Raw genomic sequence first — 25,467 nt, forward strand, 5'->3', positions numbered from 1 at the left:
TAGTGACACAGACATAAACAGTGTCAATAAGCAACACAGTCTATTCAAACCAGAAAATCAGCTTCACCAGTGAGACAGTGACCCCCCTGCAGCGAGCTCCCTTTGTTTCACCCTAAGGAAGGCAGGAGAGCTGGGTGCAGGGCAGCCTGCTATACTCCTGAAAACTTCTGCTTTAACATGTAAAATCATGTCAGTTTTGGTGATTCTGAAAACTCAAAGTCTCTGGGGAACTCCTTTTAAGAGCTTCTGGATTTTGGCCTCTAGCCTATAATTCCTATGACACCACTGGGGCAAACTGTTTTCTGCCCTTCCCGAGGTCAAAAGCAAGCCTGCCAAATTAAAGCGATCAACATTTAACAGGCCTAGCCATTACTCTAAGTGAGATGAAAATCCTAACTATATCATAGTCATAATGTCAGCTGGCATGATAATGGAATCAAAATCCCAAACCAATCCTAACCTCCAGTGCCCCTGCCCAGGAGTTATTCTGTAATATCTGATGCAAGGACTTGGACAAGCAGGGAGTCCTGCAGTGGCAGGAACTGACAAACACCCGGTGTCCCAGCTGCAGGTGCAGAGAGGTGCTCAAGTTTAGGCATCAAATAACACCATCCAGGCAACAGAAGACAAGTCTGGCATGGGGCTACTTCCGAAAGAAAGCATCAAGGTACCACAGTCGGCCTTTCTCTTGGGCTCCAGAGGGAATACCATGCCGTTCCTCACAGCTACTTTCACCACCAATGGGGGTCAAAAGATCCTTGTAGGAACATATTGTACCCCCATTGAGAAGTGCAGCCTGGGAATGGTGTTTTTGGGAACCAAGCCAATAATTTAAACTTAGACTTCTGATCCCTGTTACTGTCTCTGAATTGTGACTTTCTGTCCCAAATCAGCTTTGAATCTTACTGCTAGATTCTTGAGTCTGCTTAAAAAGCAATATGCACCTAACCTTTGACTATGAATCAACAGAAGCAATGGTGAAGGAGGGACAGAGATTTAACAAACTCTATGGCAATGCTGGCTAACAGTTGTGTCTCCAACTTTAGGGGACAGGTGCCAGACAGGAAAGCCAATGTCTCTAAATGAGTCGCTCAGGGGAAAAGCTGCAACAACGTGAACAAGCCCAGCTCAGAATGGAAATCCGCTTTCATGATAAAATGCTGTTGTGAGGGACAAGATTCTTTTGAAAGCTTCCTGAAATACACATGATTTTCATAACATCTTGGGTGTAGAGTGCGTACGTGCGCTACAAAAGGAGAACCAGCAGGGGCCTAAAAACATGCAGCAGGAGAAGAGTCTGTATTTTCTCAAACTTGAATCTCAACTGTGTCCACTCGCCTCGGTCCAAACTTGCTCAAGACAAGTGGCTGCAGAGGAAGGTCAGAGTCACTTAGCTCTTTCTTGAAGTGGGAGGGCAGGTGGAGGAACAGAAGCAGGGGCCAGCGGGTTCTTTCCAACCACGACGTGCACTCTTCTGTCTGCTGGTAGAGTTGGGAATCTGAGGCACAATACCTGTCCTAGTCAGTTGAAAACAGGTCACCAGCAGAGGGCAGGGGGGCCAAGCCCCCCGTGACATTGGGCAGCAGAGAGAGGTCTGGCAAGCTCTGAATGTGGGACTTCAGCTCCTTACGGACCTGAGTGACGCGTGCAAGCTTCTGCTTATATTCCTAAGGTGACAAAGAGAACAAAGCAGAGTCAGTCTTCGCTCTGTGGCAGGTGCACAGCCCACAGGCTCTTCCCCCTTACCCACTTCTCCCCACATTGCACCAGCTCCATGACCCCACAATGCTGAGCTTCCTTCCAGGCTTGGTATCAAAGAAGGGCACATCAGCCAACAGTAAATTAAATGGCATTCAACTTAGACCTTGAGATCTGGATATAAAAAACTAGTGATATTCAACATTTATCTTCTCTTCTAGTGGGTTCCTGACAATTTTAAAATGTCTTGTAAAAGAATATAGATGCCCAAGCTTCAATTATTCTGAGGTGTTCTAGATATGGCTAGAAAAACCACTACATAGCTGAACTTGCTGTGTAAAAGCTTTAAGGTTCACCCAGGTTTATCATCTGAACAAAAACTACAGAAGGCCCAAGAACCCTACTGCCATGACTAGCTGCGTGTAGGACTACCTGACATCCGTGGGTCATTGCTGAGGCCTCCACAACATGCCACTCACTTGGCCTCACCCTCCAAAAGCTAACTTTCATTAACCCACTGATCCGAGAGGGAAAGTCTGGTGGCCTCGGCTCAGGGACTGCTAACATCAGCCACTGGCTATTGCATTTTTCTTAACTTCCTAACTCTGAACAGGTCTGGCTCAGTCATTGGGTCAGGAACCTTCAAGCCCCAGTCCTAGCAAAATTCAATCTCCCTTCCCTGGCCACCTGCCACATTCCAACCTGCTAGGAGACTGGTTCCTCTTCCCGTGCTACATAGGTCAACCTCCCACAGGGCATGCACTTGAACCCCTAGAAGGCTGTGCCACGCTCTCTCCATACATATTTTACTTCCATATCCAGAGTACGAATCCCTTTGTCCAGCTCCCAGTGCCAGGTATTCCTGATAAATCTGTACAGAAAGTAACCCTGGGCTATGTGGAGGTTGGTGCTTACAAACTCCCTCAAAATTATTTTTGTTCCTTTCAGTATTTCTGCAAGGATAAGGAGTTCACAAAGTTACACCTCTCTTGCAGGAATGTGTGTTCTGGCTCTGCCTTTAACTTGCTGTAAGACCATGGACCGGCTTCCTCCCTTCCTTATCTAAAAGTGGAAGATCTGGGCCACACTTGTAAGATTTTTTTCCCTCAAGCTCAAAATTCCTTGATTCCAAATGCCTTATGCATACTTGTGGAGACTAAGAGTTTGAGGATCAAAGTTTAAGAACTCATGGGAAGAATAAAGCAGGGAACAGGTCAAGCAAGGGTCAGGCAAGGCTATCCCTGACACGCCGCAGGCAGTGTTTTCCATCCCTCCTGCAGGCACTGAGGAGACATGGCAGAGAAAACACTCCATTTCTCCCTTTGCTTCCCTTTTAACACTTACCACCAATCAAAGATAAAACACGAATTAGGTAAATTATTAATCATCTCCCCTTCCCCAATTTCCCAAAAGCAAGGACCAGGCGCACTGGCTTCAGCCAGCACCTACCACACCCACCAAGTGATTAACAGTATGTAAGATTTAATGAGACACGCAAACACATAAGATTAAGTAATCTTCCTGAAATCTGCACTTGGATCAAGTTATTCTTTGTTCTTGACACTGTAAATGTTTTCTGCGCTGAGGATTTGCAAGGTCAAGGTTCCTCTTCCCACACAAGCATTTTCCTTCTCTGCTTATATAGACTTCAAGGGAAATTAATGCAAAGCATGAAGACCAATAATCTATTTCCTGACATGGATTCATTCAACAAGCTTCCCTTGAATGCTAAACAGATAAAAGGTAAAGTAGGTATATTACAACAATCCCTTGCCCCACACCCCACAAATCCTCTGACGAAAGTGGACAAATGAAAGCCACCTCTACTTGGAACCACTCCCACCTCCTCAGCCTTACCACACTGTTCTCCTGCCCTAGTAACTACAGATAACCACAGTGGATGGTGTGCCCCAAGAACAGCCTGGACATCACCAAGTTTGCCTGTGTCAGCTGGCTCTGAATTCAGGGCTCCTAAGTCACACAGAGGTTAAACAGAAAGATGCTGACTGGATTAGACAATCCCTCAACCTACGTGATTGTGTGGAAGTCCCATCTGCTCCCGTTTGGAGGGAGGTACGTCATTGTTGGGGGGCAGTCTCCTCAAGTTTAGGCTGACCTTACACCACCACAGAGGCTGCATCAGATGAAAGGAAAGCCATTTTGCCTTCTGAACCTGCTTGTGTTTGCCCCAGGTTGCTGTGAAAGCAGATGGCTCCTGCTTCTCCCCGCATAGGTGACTCTGCACAGAGGTGGCTATATTCAGAGAAGTGCATGGGACTTAGCAGGAAGGCATTGCTAGAAAAAGGGTGAGAGTGGGGTTATCCCTGAAAATGATTAAAAGACACTTAGGCTTGCAAAAAGAATGACATCTAGGTTTAATATAAATTACCAAGGAAGTCCGGGCATATACTCTGAATATCCATGGGGATAGTTTCTTTCTTTCCTTTTTAAAGATTTATTTATCTGACGGGCATGGTGCAACGGCTCAATGACTGAATTCTCATTTTGCAAGCAGAGGCTGATTCTTCAGGACCTCTCACATGGGCCATCTCCCACTGCTTTCCCGGGTGTATTATCAGGATCTGGATCAGAAGCAGAACAGCTGGGTCTCAAACTGGCACTCATGTGTGATGCTGCCATCACGGGCAATGGCTTTACCTGTCAATGCAATAACATCGGCCCCAGAGGTTGCTTTTAAAACGTAAAACAGGTCGCCATCTAACTGGAAAAGTTCAGCGATTGCTTAACATTCTAGGGAGAGGAACAGCGCAGAGTTCACAGCAAGCCCGGAGGTGGTCAAGCTGACGCCAGCATCACTTGTGAAGAGACTCAGTGGTACTGACAACTCTGTGATCTCCGACCCCTTCCTTCCTGAGACAGGCAGGTCTTCCGAACAGTCATTTGTTAATGCAGCCATGGACCAACAAGAAATTCAGGGTGAATTCTAAGAAAACTGTCTCCCAAATACCCCTTTGGCCTTTTACTTGCCTTCCCACCTAGCCTCAGTGGATTACAACACTCCCTCTTTTCCTTCCTTTCCAGGTCACTATTTTAGGTTCTGGACAGCTGAGTGAGTACTTCTCAAGAAATCCAAGAACCTCTCTCCACAACCTCCCAGGCTACTTCCAACAAAGTGTGTTACACAAGCTTGGTTAGAAGGTTTCAAACTGCACCCTGAGCAGCTCTCCACTTCCTTCCCCAACACCACTGAAACCAACCTCAGTGCCATGAGCGATGAGGTCCACTCAGTCTCGGCACTCATTTAATGTTCTGTATTCCACAATCAGGCTTTCACTCCAAAACAAAACAAAACAACACAACACAGAGGGAGAGACCTTCCATCCTCTAGTTCAACTCCCAAACAACCACAATGGATATGCTGGGCCAGGCCAGATGAAAGCCAGGAGACAACTCTGATATCTTGGAGTGTCAGGGGCCCAAGGAATTGGACCACCCTCTGCTGCACTCCCAGGCTCATTAACAAGAGAACTAGATTGAAAGTGGACTAGCTGGGACTCAAATGGGCACCCACTGGATGTCGGCTTTGCAGGTGGTGGCTTTACCTGCTATATCACGATGTTAGCTCAAAAATCTCTTTAACATATAAAGTATCACTTAGGCAGAGGAATGATGTGACAAGGAGGTTGTGTGTCCTTGTTTAAACTTCCTTATACTTGCAAGCAATCCAGGCCCAAGCCTGTGTAGCTCCAGGTCTACACAGCTGCACCATCTACACCAGCCAGATAGGCTGCTGTGCTCCTGCCCAGGGGTTTCTCAAACCTTGCTGTCTCAGACACCACCTTCCATCCATGACAATCTTCAGCCAGAGAAGACAAGATAAACCCGAGAGGGGTCTTTGAGATGCAGCACCTTCCATAGGAAACCCTACCTCACCAGAGAGGCTGGGAGTAGGAGCAGGGATTAGGTAAGAGTCGTTATCAGACTGGCTCCTCAGAGGGGTAGGAGGGGAGCAGCAGGAACCTGTGATAAACTGCCTGGATTTCCATGACTGCCCAAAAATGTTTAAAATGTTAGAGAGGGGTGAGGACAATGTGCAATTCTGAGATAATGTCCAAGATTTGTATTTCTAGAATAGTCAGGAATACTGAATAAAATAATAATAATAATAGTAATAGTAATAACTTTTAAAAGCTCAGGAATTTCACCCACAAAGCCTGCAAGAGAAAATGTTGTCTGCTACAGCCCTCTGCTTCTCCTGGGTCCAGCTGACACTGTGAACTAAGACCATCACAGAACACTAAGACAATTCACTGCAGGGAGAAGGGCTTGCAACATTCTTTGCCTTTTATGGTTACAGTACTGAGTCAACCTGACAAGTGCAGATGAGCTCTGGGATAAGAGGGTCAGAAATGACAGGAGCTGACATTACAATGACCTTTCTATAGGAATTTCATTTTCAAAACAAACAAAATTACAAGCATTTTCTCTAGCAGCTCATGTAAGAAATACAGATCAAAATGTAAACATCGTCAAAACCTATTCTCTTTCCTGCTACGCAATATTTGCCAAAGCAAGAAGTATGCCAGCAGCAGCAGCACAGGCTGAGACTTTACTTGCAAGCTTTCCAGTATCCAGGCTTGTTTTCCTTTATCTTGTCCTGCAGTACTATAGGACATATGGTCCATAAAAATCACCCACTGCTTGGCTACCCCCAGTTAATGCCATAAAGGGCTGTTATGCACAAGGCCGTTTGTGAAGGGCCCTGCTTCAAAGGTGACCTGCCACAATGAATGTGAGTCAGAGAGCCATTCCATTGCAGGGGAGCTAGAAGGCACTGACCTTGCCCGTGGTGTTTCATCTGCCCACCTTATCCATCTCAATAATGCCAGGAGTTGCCCAACAGCACCTACATTTAGAAATCAAAACTTCAACTGAAACCACAACTTAATTAATCTGTTTTTGTTTTTTGAAAATACAATACATAAATCTTCAGGCTGAAAATAAAAACGCCACTTTCAATTTTTCTTCAAGATCCATTTATGTACAAAAAAACCAAAACTGACCTGCACCTCTCTCCCAGCTACCTCCAGGCCTTCTAGAGAATGCGGTTGCACTGGTGTCATTTCTTATACATATATCTGAAAAGCAGAGTTAGGGAGCTGGGGGCAGGGGAGAAGAAGAGGTGGGGAAAAGAGAGAGGGAGACAGAGAGGAAAGAGAGGGAACAATAAGGAAAATGTCCCCCCCCCCACCCGTCTGCTGGTTCACTGTCCAAACAACCACAACGGCTAGGGTTCGACAAGGCCAAAGCCAGGAGCTTCATCTGGGTCTCCCACATGGTGCAGGGACCCAAGCACTTGGGCCATCTTCTGCTGCTTTTCCAGGTGCATCAGCAAGGAACTGGATTTGAAGTGGAGCAGCTAGGACTCAAACCAGTGCCGATATGGGATGCTTGCATTACAGGAGACAGCTCAATTTGCTGTGCTACAATGCTGGCCCCAGGGGTGACATTTCTAAATGTCACATTCTGGGTTGTCACACAACAGGGTTAATACTGTTAAGATGTTATGAGATACAAAGAAACGGTGGCTCCAATCCAGCGCTCAGGGTCTCTTACTAAAACCAACAACAAAGGTACAAGTATTCCCAAAAGGATCCAACCATCCATCACAGGAGACAAAAGGGAACAAGGTTCTTAAACTCAAAATCATACCAACCAAGTGTTTCCAGGGTAATGCTTTCTCCCCAGGGTATCCACCATACAAACTTGAGAGAGTTGTGATTGCCGCCCTCTGACAAGAATAAAGTTGTATGTTTATACATAAGAAGACTAGTGAAACAGAAACACATAAAACCAATTTAAGGCAATTTTTCAAACCTTACTGCAATCATAAGGCTTGGGCAGATGTTGTAATGTAGCAAGTTAAGCCACTATCTGGGACACCTACATCATTTCAGACGACTGGCTACTCTGCTTTTGACCCAGCTTTCTATTAATGTGTTCTGAGAGGCACCAGATAGGTGATGGCCCCAGTACGTGGGAACCTACAGCCCAGATGGGAGACGAGATGGAGTTCCTAGCTCTCAGCTTTGGCTCCGGCTAGCCCTGGCTGCTGGGGGTATTACAGAAATGAACCAGTGGACTGAGGCTCTCTTCTATCATTCTGCTTTTCAAATGATTAAAACAAAACACAATACCCTGGAGACTTAAAGTTTACATTTACACAGTACAGTGCGGTATCTCACATATGAAATGAGGTAAAACAACAACAACAAAAAATAAGAACAACTATTTGTAGTTAAAGTTAACTTTCAAAAAAAGATAAGCTTTATGTCAATAAAAAAGACTCCACAAACTGGCTTCCATAATGACCATTTTAACGGAGAGCCAGGTTACCAGTTTCTTGGGAACACCAAAGGTATAGATAGAACCAGCTGCTCCTGCTTTGGAACTACAAACTGACAGAGCCCCACATTTCTGGAAAGCAGCTGAGAAGCAAAGAGCAGAAACAAAAAGGTTTTCACAGAGAATTTCAGCATTGTTTAACATTAAGTGCTAGCAGCCATATCTAGGGCAAGGCAGCTGAATATGGATACAGTTCTTTCGATAAGCCACAGAAAAACCTTAAAGTGCCTTTCATTATTGAGCTTAAAAAAAAAGAAGGAAAATACATACTTCCCAGCTCCTCCAAAGACCACGAATGTCACACCTCTCCCACTTGAGAGAGCTGGTTATAGAAAAAAGTTTGAGTCAGAAAATCCAGCAAACTCAGATCCTACTCCCTAGCCCGCACGCCTGTGGTGTGATGTGAGACTTCCTTGACTGGACTGCTGGATGAGACAGGAGCCTGCTAACTGTACGACGTGCATCAGCTGATCTGCAAACGGAGGGAGGAGCAGCCTCCCAGGCTCTGTTATTTTACAAACAACACATAATCTTGATTTATATTTTAAGAAAACACATGCAGAATTGAATTATAAATGAAATACAGAAATCCTTCTTTCCACAAACCATTTTGAGTATGCCCTTAAAATTTAGCACATTTATTAGAAGTTGCCTTGAGAAAAATCAAAGGGTCTTCGACTAAGGGCACCCTTTTTCTTTAAAGGCTTACCCCTGAGACTCGAAAAACAAGTCACAGGAATTTTTAACTAGGTGTCTCCATAGTCCAGAGGCACCTGTTTACGGGCTCAGAGAGGGAACTCTGTGTGAAGAAGAACCCTGGAGCCTCTAGAACACCTTCTACCTGGAAAGAACCTTCAGTAAAGACAGCCTTGCACCTGACCTGCAGACAAACTGATCTGCAATGGTCCCTGCCACTTCGGGATCAGGACATGGGGTCAAACAGCAGCAGAGGACTAGGCATGCAAGATGGACAATGTGGTCTGGACAGGGAAGCAAACACGTACTTCTTAAACAGAATGATAAAGTGTGGTGCTCTGAAGGAAAAAGGAAACGGAATGGTACACATGGGGATAGGGTGACTGCCACAAGCAGGGAGCTGGATGGGAAGTGGAGCTGCTGGGATTAGAACTGGTGCCCATATAGGATCCCGGCGCGTTCAAGGCGAGAACTTTAGCCACTAGGCCATGCTGCCGGGCCCCATATGGTGACTTTTATACAATGGAAGTCCGAGGAAGAGTTGCCTCAGAAACAATGAGCAACAGGAAATGATCAGGTGAGGCTAACCGATAGAAAGTTAAGGGGATGAGAGTGTTTTGGGAAGGCACAGGGGAAGGGCATACGTAAAGCTGAGATGCAGATAAACCAGATGAAGACAAAACAGCAGCAAGCACGGTGGGAGAGGGGCTGAGGATGTTGCAGGAGTGAGTCACAGGGAGCGGCGTAGGCAAAGATTTGGGCCACGTTTTAGAAGCACTGAGAAACCACTTAACATTTCAGCAGGGGAATGGCATGTTCCAAGAGCGGCACTGTGACATCAGGGGGCTGCCATGTGCAGCATGGATGGCAGCCCGTCAGGGAGAATGTGGATGGGTCAGCAGGGAGGCTGCTGCCAAGGTTCAGGCCATACAGGTGGAGGCAGACTGTGGCTTGGGGGGATGGTACTGCTTCTCTTTGAGGCAGAGAAAGAAGGAAATGTAGGATGATGTGAGGAGGAAGACAGCCTTTCTTAGCCACACTGTCTAAAAAATAAGATCTATAGGCCTCAAATACAAGGAAAGGTCTGGGCTATCTGAGTCACCAGCATACTGACAGTAACTGAACAGGCCCCTGGAGGAAAAGGTGCCGAATGATACAGGTGAAAGAATAGCAACACATGCAGACAGAGCTGAGAAGAGCTGATAGAAGGACTAAAAGCAGACAGATTGGAATCCAGCACAGAACAACACCCAAAAACCAGGGAGAGGAAACAGTTGGCAGGTAATAAATAGCAGTAAATGCTACAGAGAAGGATGGGAGGATGGGTGGAGTGATGGGACGATAGAGGGAGGAAGGGAAAAAGAAATAGGGAAGTATCATGGTTTTGCAGATGAGACTGCTAGGGGAGATTCTGTAACCAGGAAGAACAGTGTGGTGGATGGGCTCACAGCAATGTGACTAATACATGCCAAGGACACCGTTAGTCACTCAACTGGCAAGATTTTCCATGCAGAGGAAAAGGAATTGGGCCCTGGGACCAGTGCAAATAGTTCAACAGGTTAATCCTTCACCTTGTGGCACCATTCTATATGAGCACTGGTTTGTATCCTAGCTGCTCCACTTCCAGTCCAACTCCTTTCTTATGACCTGGAAAAACAGTAGGGGATGGCCCAAAGCTTTGGAACCCTGCATCCACGTGGTGGACCCAGTGGAGGCTCACAGCTCCTGGCTTCTGACAGGCTCAGCCCCACCCATTTTAGCCATTTGGGGAGTGAACCAGCAGATTGAAAATCTTAGTTTCTCCTCTCTACAAATCTGACCTTTTGGGGCGTAGTGGCCAAGTTCTTGCCTTGCATGCATCAGGATCCAATATGGGTGCTGTTCTAATTACGGCCATCTTGCTTCCCATTCAGCTCCCTGCTCATAGCCTGGAAAAGCCTAAAGCCTTGGGACCCTGCACTTGTGTGGAAGACCTGGAAGAAACGCTGGACTCCATGGGCCCGGCGCGGTGGCGCAAGTGGTTAAAGGTCCTCGCCTTGCACGCCCGGGATCCCATATGGGCGCCGGTTCTAATCCCGGCAGCCCTGCTTCCCTTCCAGCTCCCTGGCTGTGGCCTGGGAAAGCAGTCCAGGACGGCCCAAAGCTTTGGGAACCTGCACCCGCATGGGAGACCCGGAAGAGGCTCCTGGCTTCGGATCGGCATAGTATCGGCCCGTTGCGCTCACTTGGGGAGTGAATCATCGGACGGAAGATCTTCCTCTCTGTCTCTCCTCTCTGTATATCCGCCTTTCCAATGAAAAAATAATAAAAATAAATCTTTAGAAAAAAAAAAAAAAGAAACGCTGGACTCCTGGCTTTGGATCGGTGCAGCCGCTTGGCAAATGAATCAATGAACAAAAGATCTTCCTCTCTGTCTTTCCTCCTCTCTGTATATCTGACTCTACAATAAAAATAAATAAATCTTAAAAATGAACAGGCCCTATATGACAAAGAAAGGAAACTAACAACTTGAGGCCAAAGTGTTGGAAACTGTTGTCTCGGATGAGGATAACATTGTTTAGTAAATGAAATATCCCATGTGAAAGAGAAAAGGCTGTGTGGACCACTGGCTTCCAGGGCAAAGCCAGCAAGAGCCAAGAACAGGCACTGCAGGTAACCATCACCAAATCACAACCGAGCTGAAGGGAATCTTTATGAGAATAGCTGTGAGACATGAGAAAGTCTATGACCCACAGGAGCACAGGAAAGAGGCTTGGACAAGCACCTAACACCACACCAGGCCAGACATGATTAAGAACCAGCAGGATGTTTGTTTGTAATCACTGTCTAAACCTCAAGAATACACAAGGCTGCTGACAAATTTCTGTTGAGCTACAGTTTACAAAATCACTATGCTTAAAATTATCCTAGTAGCTAATGACTAGATTTTGTTTCATTTTGTTTTTATTGAAAACCATGATAAATCCAGGTACGTGTACAAAGTTAATGTAAGTTTTCTAGCTGATGTGCACTGGCCTCAAAATTCCTATGCCTTCTGTTTTTTTCACTTGCTGACAGCAGCTTACAGAAACAGCAGGAAGACCCAAGTTCCTACGACCTGTTTCCCCACCCCCACTAAGAAGAGGGTGTTTTTTCTATCTGTGAGATCCATTGCAGAAGCCAGAGCTTACTCTATTAGCCAAAGCAGAAGTAGCAGCAGGAGCCATTACTCAGGCATTCCACCATCTCAATACTGCTTCTCCAATGGTAGCTTCCTCAGCTAAGGCCTTCCAATGCTGTGAAGGTGTACTGCCCCCGGCCGGGGTTCCAGAGCTCTACTATGCCCATCACGGCATTGCACACCTGCCACCATGGATCAGGAACCTGCACAAAGACTGCTGCACCAAGGCGGGCCTAGGGCCTCCCCTAACTGTAGTAGCTCCCCAGCAGGCAGCAAGTCAACAGCCACTTCCTACCACCATACTCTGCAAATCTACTGCAAAGAACAAATGGCTAGATTAAGAGAACTGACCCCACTTATTTCTCAAGACAAAGCTGCTTGCAGGCCCACAACAGCTACCCATCTCACTTACCCACCAAAGTGCACCACACCTACAGGCAAACCTGGACTTCAGTTGCAAAACTTCCATTTTTACTGCTATCTTAATTATAGCAGAAGCCTTTTTCAAGTCTCACGTTTTACACACAGAGAAGACAAGTCAGAGAGGAGACATCCATGATTGCAACACAGCCACAATCTGATTTAATTTCCTTCAAAACCCCTGTCTTAAAAGGTCCACCACACCAGAAATGAGAACAGTAACAGAAACATTCATAAAGACCAAAATATATTTTACTCAAAATAACATGCACCCAGATTCAGACAGTTGGGTACTACGGTTCAAATTTCTGTAATCTGAATCCCGCTCTCTAACTTGTGCTCACTCAATCCATGTTATAATAAAGCAGCTGTTATTTCCCCCCAGCTGTGTTAAATCTAAACAACATCATTTAAACATCAGAAGAGAGCCCTAAATGTCTAACTAAACTATTCAGTGTTTACCCCTTTATAAAACGAAGACTAATCCTCAACTCGAGAGTTAAGTAAAAGCTCAACCAAGTCTTAGAATGCTTCTGAGATGTATCAAAAAGGAGCAAGAACTCCCAAGATGCTGCAATGAGCATGACCTTCAGTGTACTTAGACATGCAGACATCTGTGTGTGTGCACACACAAGCACTTTTAGAAACCCACAGGAATGGTGCAGAACCAAGAAGTTAGCTTAAAGAAGGTAATACAGGATGCTCAACAAAAGTAATCACCCAATGTGCAAAGGCAGGTGGATCCAAGTAGTCATTTAAAATACTTTTGTTCCCTTGGGTAGTGAGGCTATAATTTTCTCTTTATATTTATTTACTAAGTTCCTTCTGCTGTTTTGTTTTTATAATCAGAAAAGAATAAAGAAAGAACTAACATCAGTTGAGGCAGGCAGGTAGTGACCAGCAGCCCGGGTGCTGTGCTTAGCATGCACGTGTACTTTGTGAACAGGACAAGAGAGTGCCTGAAACGCAGGGAGCTGTTGTAGAGGGCAAGGCATAACCACCTACCGAAACTGGGTTGCAAATATACAAAATGCTACAGCTGAAAACAGGGAACTCTTGCTGTGGGAAGCATTCAAATTACGTCACTTTCTCAACACAGTTTCAAATGCTGATAAACCATGTTCTGGGATCATGAAGTATGTTAAGTACATTATAATGTGGCAGCTTTTTCCTGGAGGAAAAAGTACTACAGATGTCACACCACAATAAAGTGTGTATGAAAACAACACACACACACCTTGACAGATTAAGTATGGCCTTAACTCTAAGGGTCAGTACCAAATGAACTGGAGGGAAGGAGTAAGGTCCAAGGACCACCGCAGCCTCGAAATTCCAAATGGCTCACCGAGTCCCATTTATCACTCAAGTCAAGCCCTCACATACTGCAGGGACACCTAGCAGGGAAAGAAAACATTACCACATCAAAACAAGAAGGAAAAACAAGGATCAAGTCATGTCTGGCATGTGGGAAGGGATCTGAGTACAGGTCCCCCATCATCAGCTGACACATGTAAGCTGACTGACCTGTTCGAACAACTATGCTAGCAGCTCCTGGTGCTGCTGGTGCCTCAGGCTGTCGGGGGATAGAGCTGAGGAAGGGCAGTGAGCAGAGAGGACTGCTGGTGAGGTGGTGCTAACTCCAGGCTAGGCCTCAGCTTCCAGGGAGTTCGATGAAGGATCCCTGCTGGACTCAGGTACTGGTCCCCACATCTAGTACAAAGGACAACGATGGGCTTTGATCATCACAAGGAACTGGGAGAATTAGTCCTAGGCTGAATAAGGAAGATCTCTACCCTTACCGACTGCCTGCCCCATAACTTCCAACCATCTGCGGAGAGAGAGAAATACGTTAGGGGGTAGGGGAGTTATTACTGGAATACTGCGAAACACAATAGACGACCATTAGTTTCCTTTAGTAAACCCCTCAGCTATAGCCAAATAATCTCTCAATTTGTAAGACCCACAATACACACAGAAATATTAAACAGACACAGGCAATGCTGGATTCTGGATCATTTCCCTTTTAGCTGTGTTGTCCCAAGTCAAAGGCCCCATTCCTGGGAATACCTTAGGCAAGAGGAGCACCAGTCCAGGGGTACTTAGAACAGAACGGCAGAGCAGGTGTAAGATCACTCAAAAATCACTCAGGAATACTTTCAAGCAACCATTTAAGTCTCTGTAGATTAGTTATCATTTCTCTAAAACAAGATTCTCGGAACTGTTTGATCTAAGTTTGCAGGATGTCTTTCTCCAGTTGATCTTGTGGAATTAAACGTGGAAAATGTAAAACACCACCACAAACTTGACAAAGCTGCCAGGTGTCTGCCTGGACATCTGGTCTGCAGCTAACTCCCTCCCTTTGGGCTCAGAATTTCTTCACCACCTCAGAAGTCAGAAAATCCATCTCTGAGGTTCTGTCCAGCCCCAGTGTCCTAACAATTACTTCACCCAGATACCACCCTGGCCTCTGTGTGTCACTTCACTTGGGAGAGTAAGCAATTTGTGCACTGGTTAATTTGTTAAATTTGGGCCTGGCAGCGTGGCCTAGCAGCTAAAGTCCTTGCCTTGAACGCCCGGGATCCCATATGGGTGCCGGTTCTAATCCCGACAGCTCCACTTCCCATCCAGCTCCCTGCTTGTGGCCTGGGAAAGCAGTCGAGGATGGCCCAAAGCTTTGGGACCCTGCACCCGCGCGGTCTCCCGCAAGAGGCTCCTGGATTCTGATTGGCATAGCATCGACCCGTTGCGCTCACTTGGGGAGTGAATCATTGGACAGAAGATCTTCCTCTCTGTCTCTCCTCCTCTCTGTATATCTGACTTTCCAATAAATAAGTAAATAAATCCTTAAAAAAATTTTTTTGTTAAATCTGAATGTAGATGTAATATACACACTTCACAGAGTGATCACTGAAAAGGCAATATTCTGCCCTTAATCTGTGACCCTCATTACCTAATGCACCTGTAACAGGAATTTATGGTGTCAAATGCAACAAAAAGTGTCACTCCAAGATGCTTTTTAAAGTTTTGAATCAGAAACAAAAGCTTTAAAAAAGTGTAACGGTACCCCATGTTCATGGATTGGAACATTTAAAAGGACAAGAACAAAACTGAAATTGATCCTCAAAAGCTATGACTTCTCTACTTCTGCAGAAATAAAAAAGCTGACCCTGAAATTAACACAATTCCAAGATACCCTAAATAAATAACATTGGGAAAAAAAAATGAAGATTCATAATCCTGATTTTAAAACTTACCACAAAGCTGTAGTGCTCACAACAGCGTGGCAGATAGACACATAGATTGATACAATAGGACTGCATCCAAAAATCACCCCCCACAGAGGCAACAGAGTTTCTGACACAGGCATAACGTTTTCATGGGGAACAGCAGGTGGAACATTGCAACAGGCCAAAATTCTCCACAAAACAGCTAAGGCTATGGAAGTACTGAAACAGACAGCTGGGGTATAAGGGAAGTGGTATCCCACCTGGCGCAACAAACCCAAAACCATTCCAGAACAATGGAGACTATTCAAGTAACACCCCCGGACATTCTTCCACCATCAGCATTCCTGGGATGACAACATCAGGGGACCATCTCTGCCTGCTAGTGCTGCTGTAATCTGGCAGCCAGGAGCAGCAGCACATCATTCCACCCCATCCCTGGCGGTCAAAAGAGGGAGGACAAGGTCTCCCTTCCCCACCCCTGTCTGTTTCTATCCCATCCAGACACATGCATGGGTCTGCAATCACCTCATCTACGTAACAAACATTTTAAAAACTCCTTAAAATAGGTAGGTCTCACACACACACAATAACTTACTCAAACTGATTAGAAATTCTGTCTAACGCACTGATGTCTACAGCTTATCAGCTTGTAGCAGTCACCTGGGTAGTAGTCTCCCCTGTGAACAAGAAACATCCCCTTGCTCCAGCAAGTGACAACTGGAGACTCTTTTGGTGCCATTTGGGCCTTACCTTTGCTGACACCCTCCGGCCTCTGACCTCACTGTGGGGTGCTATCTGTGCTTCCTCACACAGGCTGCCTTCTCCAACCCCTGGTTTTCTCACTTTCGTGACAAAAGCACTACAAACAGATTTTCAATGGCATCCCTTCTGGAATTTATAGGAAAGGTGGTAGGCCAATGCAAACTGGGGCAACATAGAAATAGTGAACAGTGGGTGAAAAAGACCATTATCTTACAATGAACCACAATTCTTCTAAAAGGAAAAGTAGCATAAAGGAGAAAACCAAAGAGTTTCTATCAGAGTCACCTCTCTACCAACACTCATGCACCTCAAACCACTTGAAATGCAACCTGGAAAAGAAACTTTCCCTCATAGAAAAAGTGGAGAATGTCAGTCACAGAATAAATTTTAACTGAGGTACAAACACACAGTTGTGGTCCTGTGAGAACAGGCCGGCAGCACACAGAGTCCACAAGCACCGCAGAAGGCGCAAGCAGAGGTAGTTCTCTGTTTCAACCGAGACACAGTGAGCTACAACATGCCCCTTACTCACAACACTGCTCACATCCTCACTTGCTGCTTAGTCCTAGGGGTGCCCAGACTCCCCGGGGAGGGAACCACATAGTGCCCTCCTACTGCATCTACTGCCCTGCCTCTTGCTCCGCTGACCCCAAGGAAGGAGCAGTTCCACGAGGCATGCACAGTTGACGGGTTCTCCCGGCCTGCAGTGGTCTCGGGAACCTCTTTCCAATAGCCTCTGCCTTCTAGTCTTCACACACTTGTCTGGGCCAGTCAGGCTGCTCCCCAGGCATAGATACATTTTCTCTCCTTCAGCTGCCAATTCCCTTTACAGAAAATATTGCCTGACAGGAAGTTTGGGTTTCCCTCAAACCACAGTAAGAACGGCCCGATATCCCCCTAAAACTACATGACAAAGACAGTTCAATTTTATGCTCTCCTATGCCGATTATACCAGAATGCATTTTCCTTAATAGATAATTTCTTTTCATGAACTCTAACTCCAACATCCTAATCCCTGAATCAATACAAAACTCCCATCCCCAAGTATAGAAGCCACAAAGGAACCTAAAACTAACATGATACCCAGAAAACAAAATTCTCAAGAAAAAAACCCCAAACACTTCCATGCTGGTATTGTAGTACAGTAGGTTAAGTTGCTGCCTGAGACACTGGGATCCTGTATGAGTGCTGGTTTGAGCCCTGGCTACTGCACTTCTGATCCAGCTCCCTCATGAGCCTAAGCACCTGGCACCTGACACCCATGGGGGAGGCTCAGGTGGAGTTCCAGGCTCCTGGCTTCAGCCTGACCATCTGAGAAGTAAATCAGTGCATAGAAAAACGCATCTTTTTTTGTTTCTCTAACTCTGTTTCCTAAGTAACTAAAAATTAAAAAAAGATGCCTGACACATAAAGATATAAACTTACAAAACAAACAAGCCTAAGTGTTAACAAATTACAGCTCTGGGAAGAAAAACAAAAGCCCAAGTAAATATGCACGTTTCCAAACAAAGTATGAAGTTCTAACATTTATACACTGAAGGCAACAAAAGCATTCAATAGGATTTCATTAACATACTGACTTGGCAATTTGAAAACAAGAACCAACTGTGTTATAAAATGAATATTAAAAAGATAGCTACAGCTTATGTCATACCAGCAAGAGACTTTTGAAGGATTTGGAAGGATTCACTGTATTAATACGTTTTTCATGTGACACATGTTTACCAAGCCTCCTCCTCCTTTTTTTTTTTTAAGATTTATTTATTGAATTGAATGAGAGTTTTGCCGATTTATTCCCCCAAACCCAAAGCCTGCAAGAACAAGGGCAGGGCCAGGATGAAATCAGGAGTTTTATTTGGGTCTCCAACATGTTCCTGGCCATCTTCTACTGTTTTCCCAGGTACAGGGAAAGCTGAACCAGAAGTGGGGCAGCCAGGACTTGAACTAGTGCTCATATGGGTTGCTGGGGGTTGCAAGCAGTGGCTTAATCCACTGTGCCACAGAGCCAGCCCCTTATTAAGTTTTACCATCAACATAGGGATGTGATATAGATCAACTTACTGTAAGATTTAAGAGGAAATCTGAGCTTCTGGTGGGAAGATTTACATTTTTAGCAAGCACGGATAAATAACCATATCTCAGCATGCTATATCTACTTCTGCTCAAGCAGCTGGGAGACATGGTTTAGGACAGGAACCTTTACTTCAGACTGCACCTGTTTCAGTACTAGGGCCTTCCTGCTCTGCTTCTGAATGGAAACCCAGGGCTAACCATTGCAGAGTCGAGGAATGCAGGCTGTAACATTACAAGACAGATTCAACCTCAGAACCAGTCCTCTGACTAGCAACCCTGGTGGCAATCACCTATTCACTGGCTGCAACGAAACCAGACTGGTTTCCAAAAAGTATAGAGGGGGGTGCGACTGTGGGGAAGGGAAGCAAACTGAAGTGTTAACTGGCTCTACCAACCCAACCTTCTTCAAGACTCTGTCCTATACTGTAGCAAGCCATGTCCTACCCAACAGCAGCTGCTCAAGGTAATCAACATCTGACAGATCAGAGAAAGCCCTTAATGTGTCGCCAAGAGGCAGCTCACCAGATGGCATGGTGACTTACAACCAGAATCATTAATTACACTCTCTGATTAGTCCCGGGGCACAGGACTGAAAAAGGTTCCTCAGTGAAAGATGAGCATTTCGGGTAAATAGCCGTCTGGTAACGCCTATGAAACTCCCTTCGGGATTTCTGGTCAGTGCTGATTTCTAACTCCAAGCCATTCTATTTTTACAGCCATTTCCCATCTCCCCCAGTCAGGCTGGCTCAGAATACCAAGTTCCTATCACCACTCATTACAGCCTGTAATCACTGCAGGTACAGATATGGTAAAGAGGCCATCACTCATTCCCCTCCCAGTCAGCTGATTGCGCTGAAAGGAAATGGAGCAATCACAGCATGTGGTCAGCCCAGTGTTCCTTCCCACTGTGCCAGACAATGAGTTTCCCTAAGTGTGGGCATAAGGAGCTTCCCCTCCCCCTTATCCACTTAGCATGGATCTAAGGGGTGACTCTTTCCTATTCTGTGACTCATTCTCCAGTTCAGAACCTTCTCCACAAAACCAGTGGTTACAACAATCCTAAGTCTTCGAAAAAAAAACAGGAAGTAAGCCCAGCAGTGTGGCGTTGGGGCCAGAAAGAACGCTCAAATATCCACACTGCTGCTTTCTTATTGCAAGTGGAGTAAGCACAGTGTTAAACCACCGTGTACCCAACTAAGACGCCAAACAGGTACACAGCAAGGACATGCTCCTGAACTCCCTCTCCTAGGTCACTTGGACCAAGGCCCTCCACAACCAGCCAGGACGCATGGAGCTGAGAAGCAAGTGACTTGCTGGTCTTCAGGTGGACACAAGTCAGAAATGAACCTCAATACAACTCAAAGAAATTTTGAAGGATTTCACAAATATCACCAAATAAGCATTCTTTAGGTTTGCTGTCTACCCGTTCCTTTTGTACCACAATGTACTCCTTTTTCTTATTTTTTTTTTTTTTAAAGAGAAATCAAACTAAGGCAATACTGATTCTAAAAGCTGTAGAATTTGTTGCTTGTTTTCTACAATCCCATTTAATCTTTCCTGGACATGTTAGAACACTTCAATTTTTAAACAGGCTGAAATCTTCACTTTTAAAAGGATAAAAACTCCAATAATTAAGGCAAAGTTAGTGTCCTAACATGAGTGAGAAACAAGAGAAACTTGGGCAGTCTGGGCCTGCTTTGCAATGTACTCACTTCTAGCTTCTTCTCCTTTTCTGACAAAACATCCTTCTGATTCTGGGTGTACTCCACCAGCATCCGAGCCAGCTGGCGCCGGTCCTCCAGTTCTGCTGCCAGACGACCGTTATATTCGGCTAGTAACAGACATGCTTCATCTACTGTTTTTGAGAGACGTTCAGCTGCTTCTTTGTCTAAGTATAAATGAAACCAAAAAATAGACAATTAAGCAACTCACATAAGGCATGATTGCAGACATTCTAAGGGGAGGAGGATGGGAGAGAGCTGACAGTTTCTCTCCCAATGTACCAGTCTGCAAATAAGCCAGAATCTGTGGACAAGCAATGAGTTAGCAGATCAAGAAACCCAAAGGCATTTACTCTGTCAACAAGACAGGACATTTATGAATTACCTGGAGTGAGGCAACTGCACAGGGAAGGGAGTCCAGCTTCGCTCTTTAATGCCCATTTCTGCCAAAGCTCCATAAACACAAAATGCAAACAGAGAATTCAAAGTTACCTATGAAAGAGATTTTCCTTGCCTCTGAGAAGTTTCAGTGCTTTCATTAGCATTCCTTTTATATTCTTTTGAAATAAAAAAAAGCAAGCACTTAATTCTTAGGGTGCAGAAACTAAGATATAGAACCACATGACTGGTTTGACAGGTGGCCAGGGAAGCTCACATTCAAAGCCGGATCTCTCAAACACAGCTATCGTCCACTCCTTTCTCCCTTCCTTCTTTGAATTCTGCAAAGTATAGCAGCTGATGTAAACAGGCGTTTTCAAATACTATTAAATATGATCCCCACACAGAAACATACCTTGTTAAAAATTTTAAAAAGTGTATAAAATAAAATCATTACTATGGTATAAAGTGGTTTTTTTTTTTCCTTTCTTCATAAAGACGTTGGTCATTATCTTACCAGCCAATTTTGTGTCTAACAGGTTGCAACTCATGCTTCTGGGAAAAACCTGCTGTGAAATATAAGAAAGGTATTCTTGGAAAGAAGTGTTAAGCAAAGGCTCAACATCAGGAAATGAGAAAAACCAAAAGGGTAATCTCAGGGGTGAACATTCGGTCTATCAGTTAAGATGCTACTTGCGACACCAGCATCAAGCAGCAGAACATCTGGGCTTGAGTTTTGACTCTGCTCCAATTCCCGCTTCTTGCTAATATGTACCCCTGGGAGGCAGCAGGTAAGCTCCAGCTCAAGTGCCTGAGTCCCTGATGTCCACACTGGAGAACTGGGTTTAGTTTTTAGTTTTTAGCTTGGAACTACCACAGACCTGGCTGTTATGGACATTTGGAGAGTGAACCAGTGGATGAGAGATCTATATAATAAACAAACAAAAAACTTTAAAAAAAATTACATTTACTATAAAGAACTGGCATAATTAATTGCATGTGGGTAGTAGTGAGATTAAACTGAAATGTCATTTTAAACATATCTTTAGAGATCAAAACAGGGGCTGGTTGGGGCCAGCATGGTGGCATAGCCACCTGATACTCCCCGCCTGTGCCACTGGCATGCCATGTGGGTTCTGCTTCAGGTCTAGCTGCTTCATTTCTGATCCAGCAGATTTGCTTATGGCCTGAAAGCAGTGGAGGATGGCTCAAGTCTTTGGGCCCCTGCACCCACGTGAGACCCTGTAAATCCACCTGGCTCCTGGTTTTGCAGCAGCCCAGGCCTGGATACTGTAGCCATCTGGGGAGTGAACCAGCAGATGGAACATATGTCTCTCCTGCTCTCTCTGCAGCTCATAAGACATTGTAGCCTGGTGGGTGGAGCTGCTGCCCGCAATACTATTCCCAGAAACTCACATGGGCAAGGGTTGAAGTTCCACCTGTTCCACTTCTGACCCAGCTCCCTGCTGGTGGCCTAGGAAAAGTTGCAGAAGATGGCCCAAGTGCTTGAGCCTCTGCCACTCACACGAAGACCCTAACAATGTTCCTGGCTTCACCCAGGCCCAACCCTGGCCATTGTGGCCATCTGGGGAATGAACCAACCAGCAGATAGAAGGCCACCTCTCTGATTTTCAAATGAAGAAATAAATCCTAAAAAAAAAAAAAAAGAAAAGAAAAAGAAAAAACAGTTGATGGTTGGTGGGTACTCTGGAATCAGCAGCACCAAAGGCAGCACCAGTTCTGAGGAGCAACACAAGCTGGGTGACAGTTATCTGCCTTTGCTGCTTGTTCCAACACAGGGCAACAGAGATGACAGCTCATGGCATTCTTCTTGGTAAACAGGATTTAAGAATCCCCAATACATTGTCTCTGTTTGGCAGACATTTGCCTGGCTTTAGACCTCACAATATGAATACTGGGAGACTGGTACGATGCCCAATATCAGACACTTCCACCCTCTCAGGACAGAGCCCACAGGAAAGCAAGGATGTTGGCATGACGGGCAGCCAAGCCTACACTGTCACACTGGTACCACAGTCTGAGCCAAGACAACACAGTAAAATCTCAGAAGCAGGAGACTGGCTTCAGGAGACTTGGTTGTTACTGCCCTCAGGTGCTCTGCCTTCCCTCAAGCAGGCAAGTGGCTGCAGGCCTTTTACTGCCAGCAACCCCACTGTGCACAAGCACCCTACTCCCCAATGCTCACTCAAAGGCTCCACTTTGGCAGCACCCCTTGTGTTTCCCTAGGAAAAATATCATCAGCACAGACACAAGCACTCTGCAGCTTCCTCCCCACTTCCCTATCTCCCTCCTATGACACTAAATCCACCCCAGACTTGCATTCCTACCAGACCTCAACTCAAAGCCTTCCACTTAGCTTAACAAATACTTGAGCTCCTATTACAGGACAAATAAACTTTCTACCCTCCAGTTTATATTCGCAGGGAGGAAGAAAGACAATACACAACACTATACTGATTCACCAACTGACACAAGTTCTACACAAAAACAAGGCAGAGGAGAAAGAACAGGGCAGATAGGAATCACAATTGTTAGGAAGGTAGTCAGGGTGGGCTACACGGAGGTGGTGTATAAACAAGGGCTAAAGGAAATGAGAGAACAGGCCATGCAACAATCTGTAGACTTCCTCGGAAGAAGGAAGTTGAAAGGCTGACAGGGAGACGCCAGCCGTGAGTAACATGGAAGTGAAAATATTTCCCCAAGGCAATGGGGGAGATGCAGAGGTCAGGAAGGAGCAACCTTGTATTCTAGGACTAGGCAAGAGTGGAGAAACTGTGCTGACCTAAAACAAGGGAAACGATGGCAGACTTCTGTTCCCAGGATCCCTTGGGTTACTGTGTTTCTTCAAAGAGGCCGCAGCAACAATCCCAGTGAGGATGGCTGGAATGGAACCAGCTTCAACGACAGGGCTGCTGAAGAGCTATCAGATGCTTTCTTTGTTCCTGACCACCAGGAATGAGAAGAGGCCATTTATCACATGGGGAAGGCCCTGAGATAAATGAATTCTAGAGGGAAGATCCGAAGAACAGAAGTGCAGTTAGGGCAGGTTCAGTGATACTGAGGCGGCTGGATGTGTGGGTCCCAAGTTCAAGGAGGTCAACATTAAATATGTAAATTATGGAATCATCATAATACAAAATGTTTAAAATTATATACTGGTTGAGACCAAATGTCAATGAAACAAGCTTTGGAAGAAGGCTAGTGGCCAGCATGAAGAGCTCACAGAAGTGAACAAAGAGCAGGAAGCCTAAAAGGCAATGGTGCCTGAGAAGCCAGCAGGGATGCAGTGGGAGCTGCTGCAACAAACCCACCGCAAAGCCAGTGGCTGAAAACCTGCAGCCTGTATCCCTGTACTACCCTGGCACTTCACCAAGCATGTCTCTGCTTCAGCACCAAAATCTCCTGTCTTTCCCTCTGCCCACCTCTTACAAGGACCCTGTGGTTACAGAAGCGCCCCCTCCAGGCAATCTGAGAGAATGTCATCATCTCCACATGCTTAACTTAATCCATTTGTGAAATTCCTCCTGACACGGGGGACACAGATCCCAGGGACTGGGACACGGCCATGAAGAGAGGCGAGGCAATATTTTGTCTGCCAGACTGAGGGAAGGAAGTATCTTAAGGAAGAGGAAAGAAACAAGGGGTCAAAATCTCCTGAGGTTGAGGGCAGAGAATTCCTGAATTTAACAGGGAAGTCATTAGCAACTCTGAAAGCAGTTTGTGGTTTGGCTGCTGGGAGAAGGTTCCCTTTTCCCTTCCTTCCCTCTGCAACTCCATGCAGGAGAAAGAAAATTGCAAGCATCTGTCTCACCCACTTTCCCCCATGCCTTGACCCTCCCTACCCTAATCAGCAGTCCACGTGGCACACATCCTTCTCAATTATTTAAACAACATCAAAGATAATTTTTTTAAAAAGGAGAGAAGAGGAAGAGCCAAAGTGGAAACAGAACCGAAAAAATGACAGAGCAGCTACAGCAAGACAGGGAGTTAAGAAAAAATTTCTCCTTCTGAGAAAATGGGAATTAGGCTTTTTTTTTTTTTGTAATACTATTCAGATTCAGAATGACCTATCCAGAGACAAAATGATGTCTCCAGTAAGCGGGACATCCACAAAGGAGACATGGCTGGAGCTCCCGGCTCCGGGTTCAGGCCTCACTCCACCCTGGCTGTTGCCAGCATCTGGGGAACAAAGCAGCAGATGGAGGTGCTCCCTTCTTCTAAGATATAATGATGCAAGGAAACAAGGAAAAAAGAGAAAAGAGCATGTTCATCAGACAAAGAAGAAAAATTTAGCGAAGACGCAACTTTTTTTAGTCACACAGTAACTGCAGGGTAAAGGGAAGGAACAGATGAAAAAGTGGATTTAAGAATGTGGGCTACGACAGAGTGGGCAGAAAGAGAAATGAAGCTGTTTAATTAATGGATACAGACTTTGCTTTACAAGATGAAAGGAATTCTAGAAACAGGTGGCACAACAAGGTAAAAGCTCTTCCCACCACTGAAACAGTACATTCTGATGTCCTGTGTGCTTTTCCATTGTATGTTAATGCAAATTTTGCCAAAACGAAGAACCAAAAGGAGGTATTTAAAATACAGGCTAATTAAGACATTTAGAAGAATAAAATGAGAGGTAAACATATACCATAATGTTTATACAATTTGTGTTCAATTTCTGCATTTATTGATTCTGATCAAAAGAATAAGGTTTGTAGTAGTGGTGACTCGAGTTCCCTTGACAAGGGGCCTGGCTCTGACACCTGGTGGCGGTTTCCGACCCCAGTGTCCTGTTGCTGTGGACCCTAGGAAGCCAAGGGAATGGTAACTGGATTCCTCCCACCCACATGGGAAACTTGGTGGGATTCCTAGCTTCTATTTCTGGCCTGGCCCAGGGTCACTGCAGGCATGTGGGGAGTGAACCAGCAGGAATACAGCTTTCTCTTTCTCT

At 45.4% G+C, this 25,467-nt stretch overlaps 1 protein-coding gene across 3 annotated transcripts in view; it reads right to left on the minus strand.

Moving 5' to 3' along the window:
• Positions 1-455: 455 nt before the first annotated feature.
• The window catches only part of RPRD1B (regulation of nuclear pre-mRNA domain containing 1B), a 52,152-nt gene continuing 27,140 nt past the window's right edge, over positions 456-25,467 (minus strand). For 2 of the 3 annotated variants that reach the window (XM_040981484.1, XM_040981483.1), the window contains exons 6-7: positions 20,115-20,290; positions 456-1,667 (exon numbers count right to left, since the gene is read on the minus strand). In XM_040981484.1, the coding sequence (XP_040837418.1) occupies positions 1,518-1,667; positions 20,115-20,290 (326 nt within the window). In that variant the 3' untranslated portion in view covers positions 456-1,517. Of the gene's footprint in view, positions 1,668-6,499; positions 6,566-20,114; positions 20,291-25,467 lie in introns of those variants that run through there. The other variant, XM_040981485.1, reaches the window with a different exon arrangement.

This window comes from Ochotona curzoniae, unplaced genomic scaffold, assembly GCF_017591425.1.
Source record: "Ochotona curzoniae isolate NIBS_2020 unplaced genomic scaffold, NIBS_Ocur_1.0 contig_3520, whole genome shotgun sequence".
NCBI lineage: Eukaryota > Metazoa > Chordata > Mammalia > Lagomorpha > Ochotonidae > Ochotona > Ochotona curzoniae.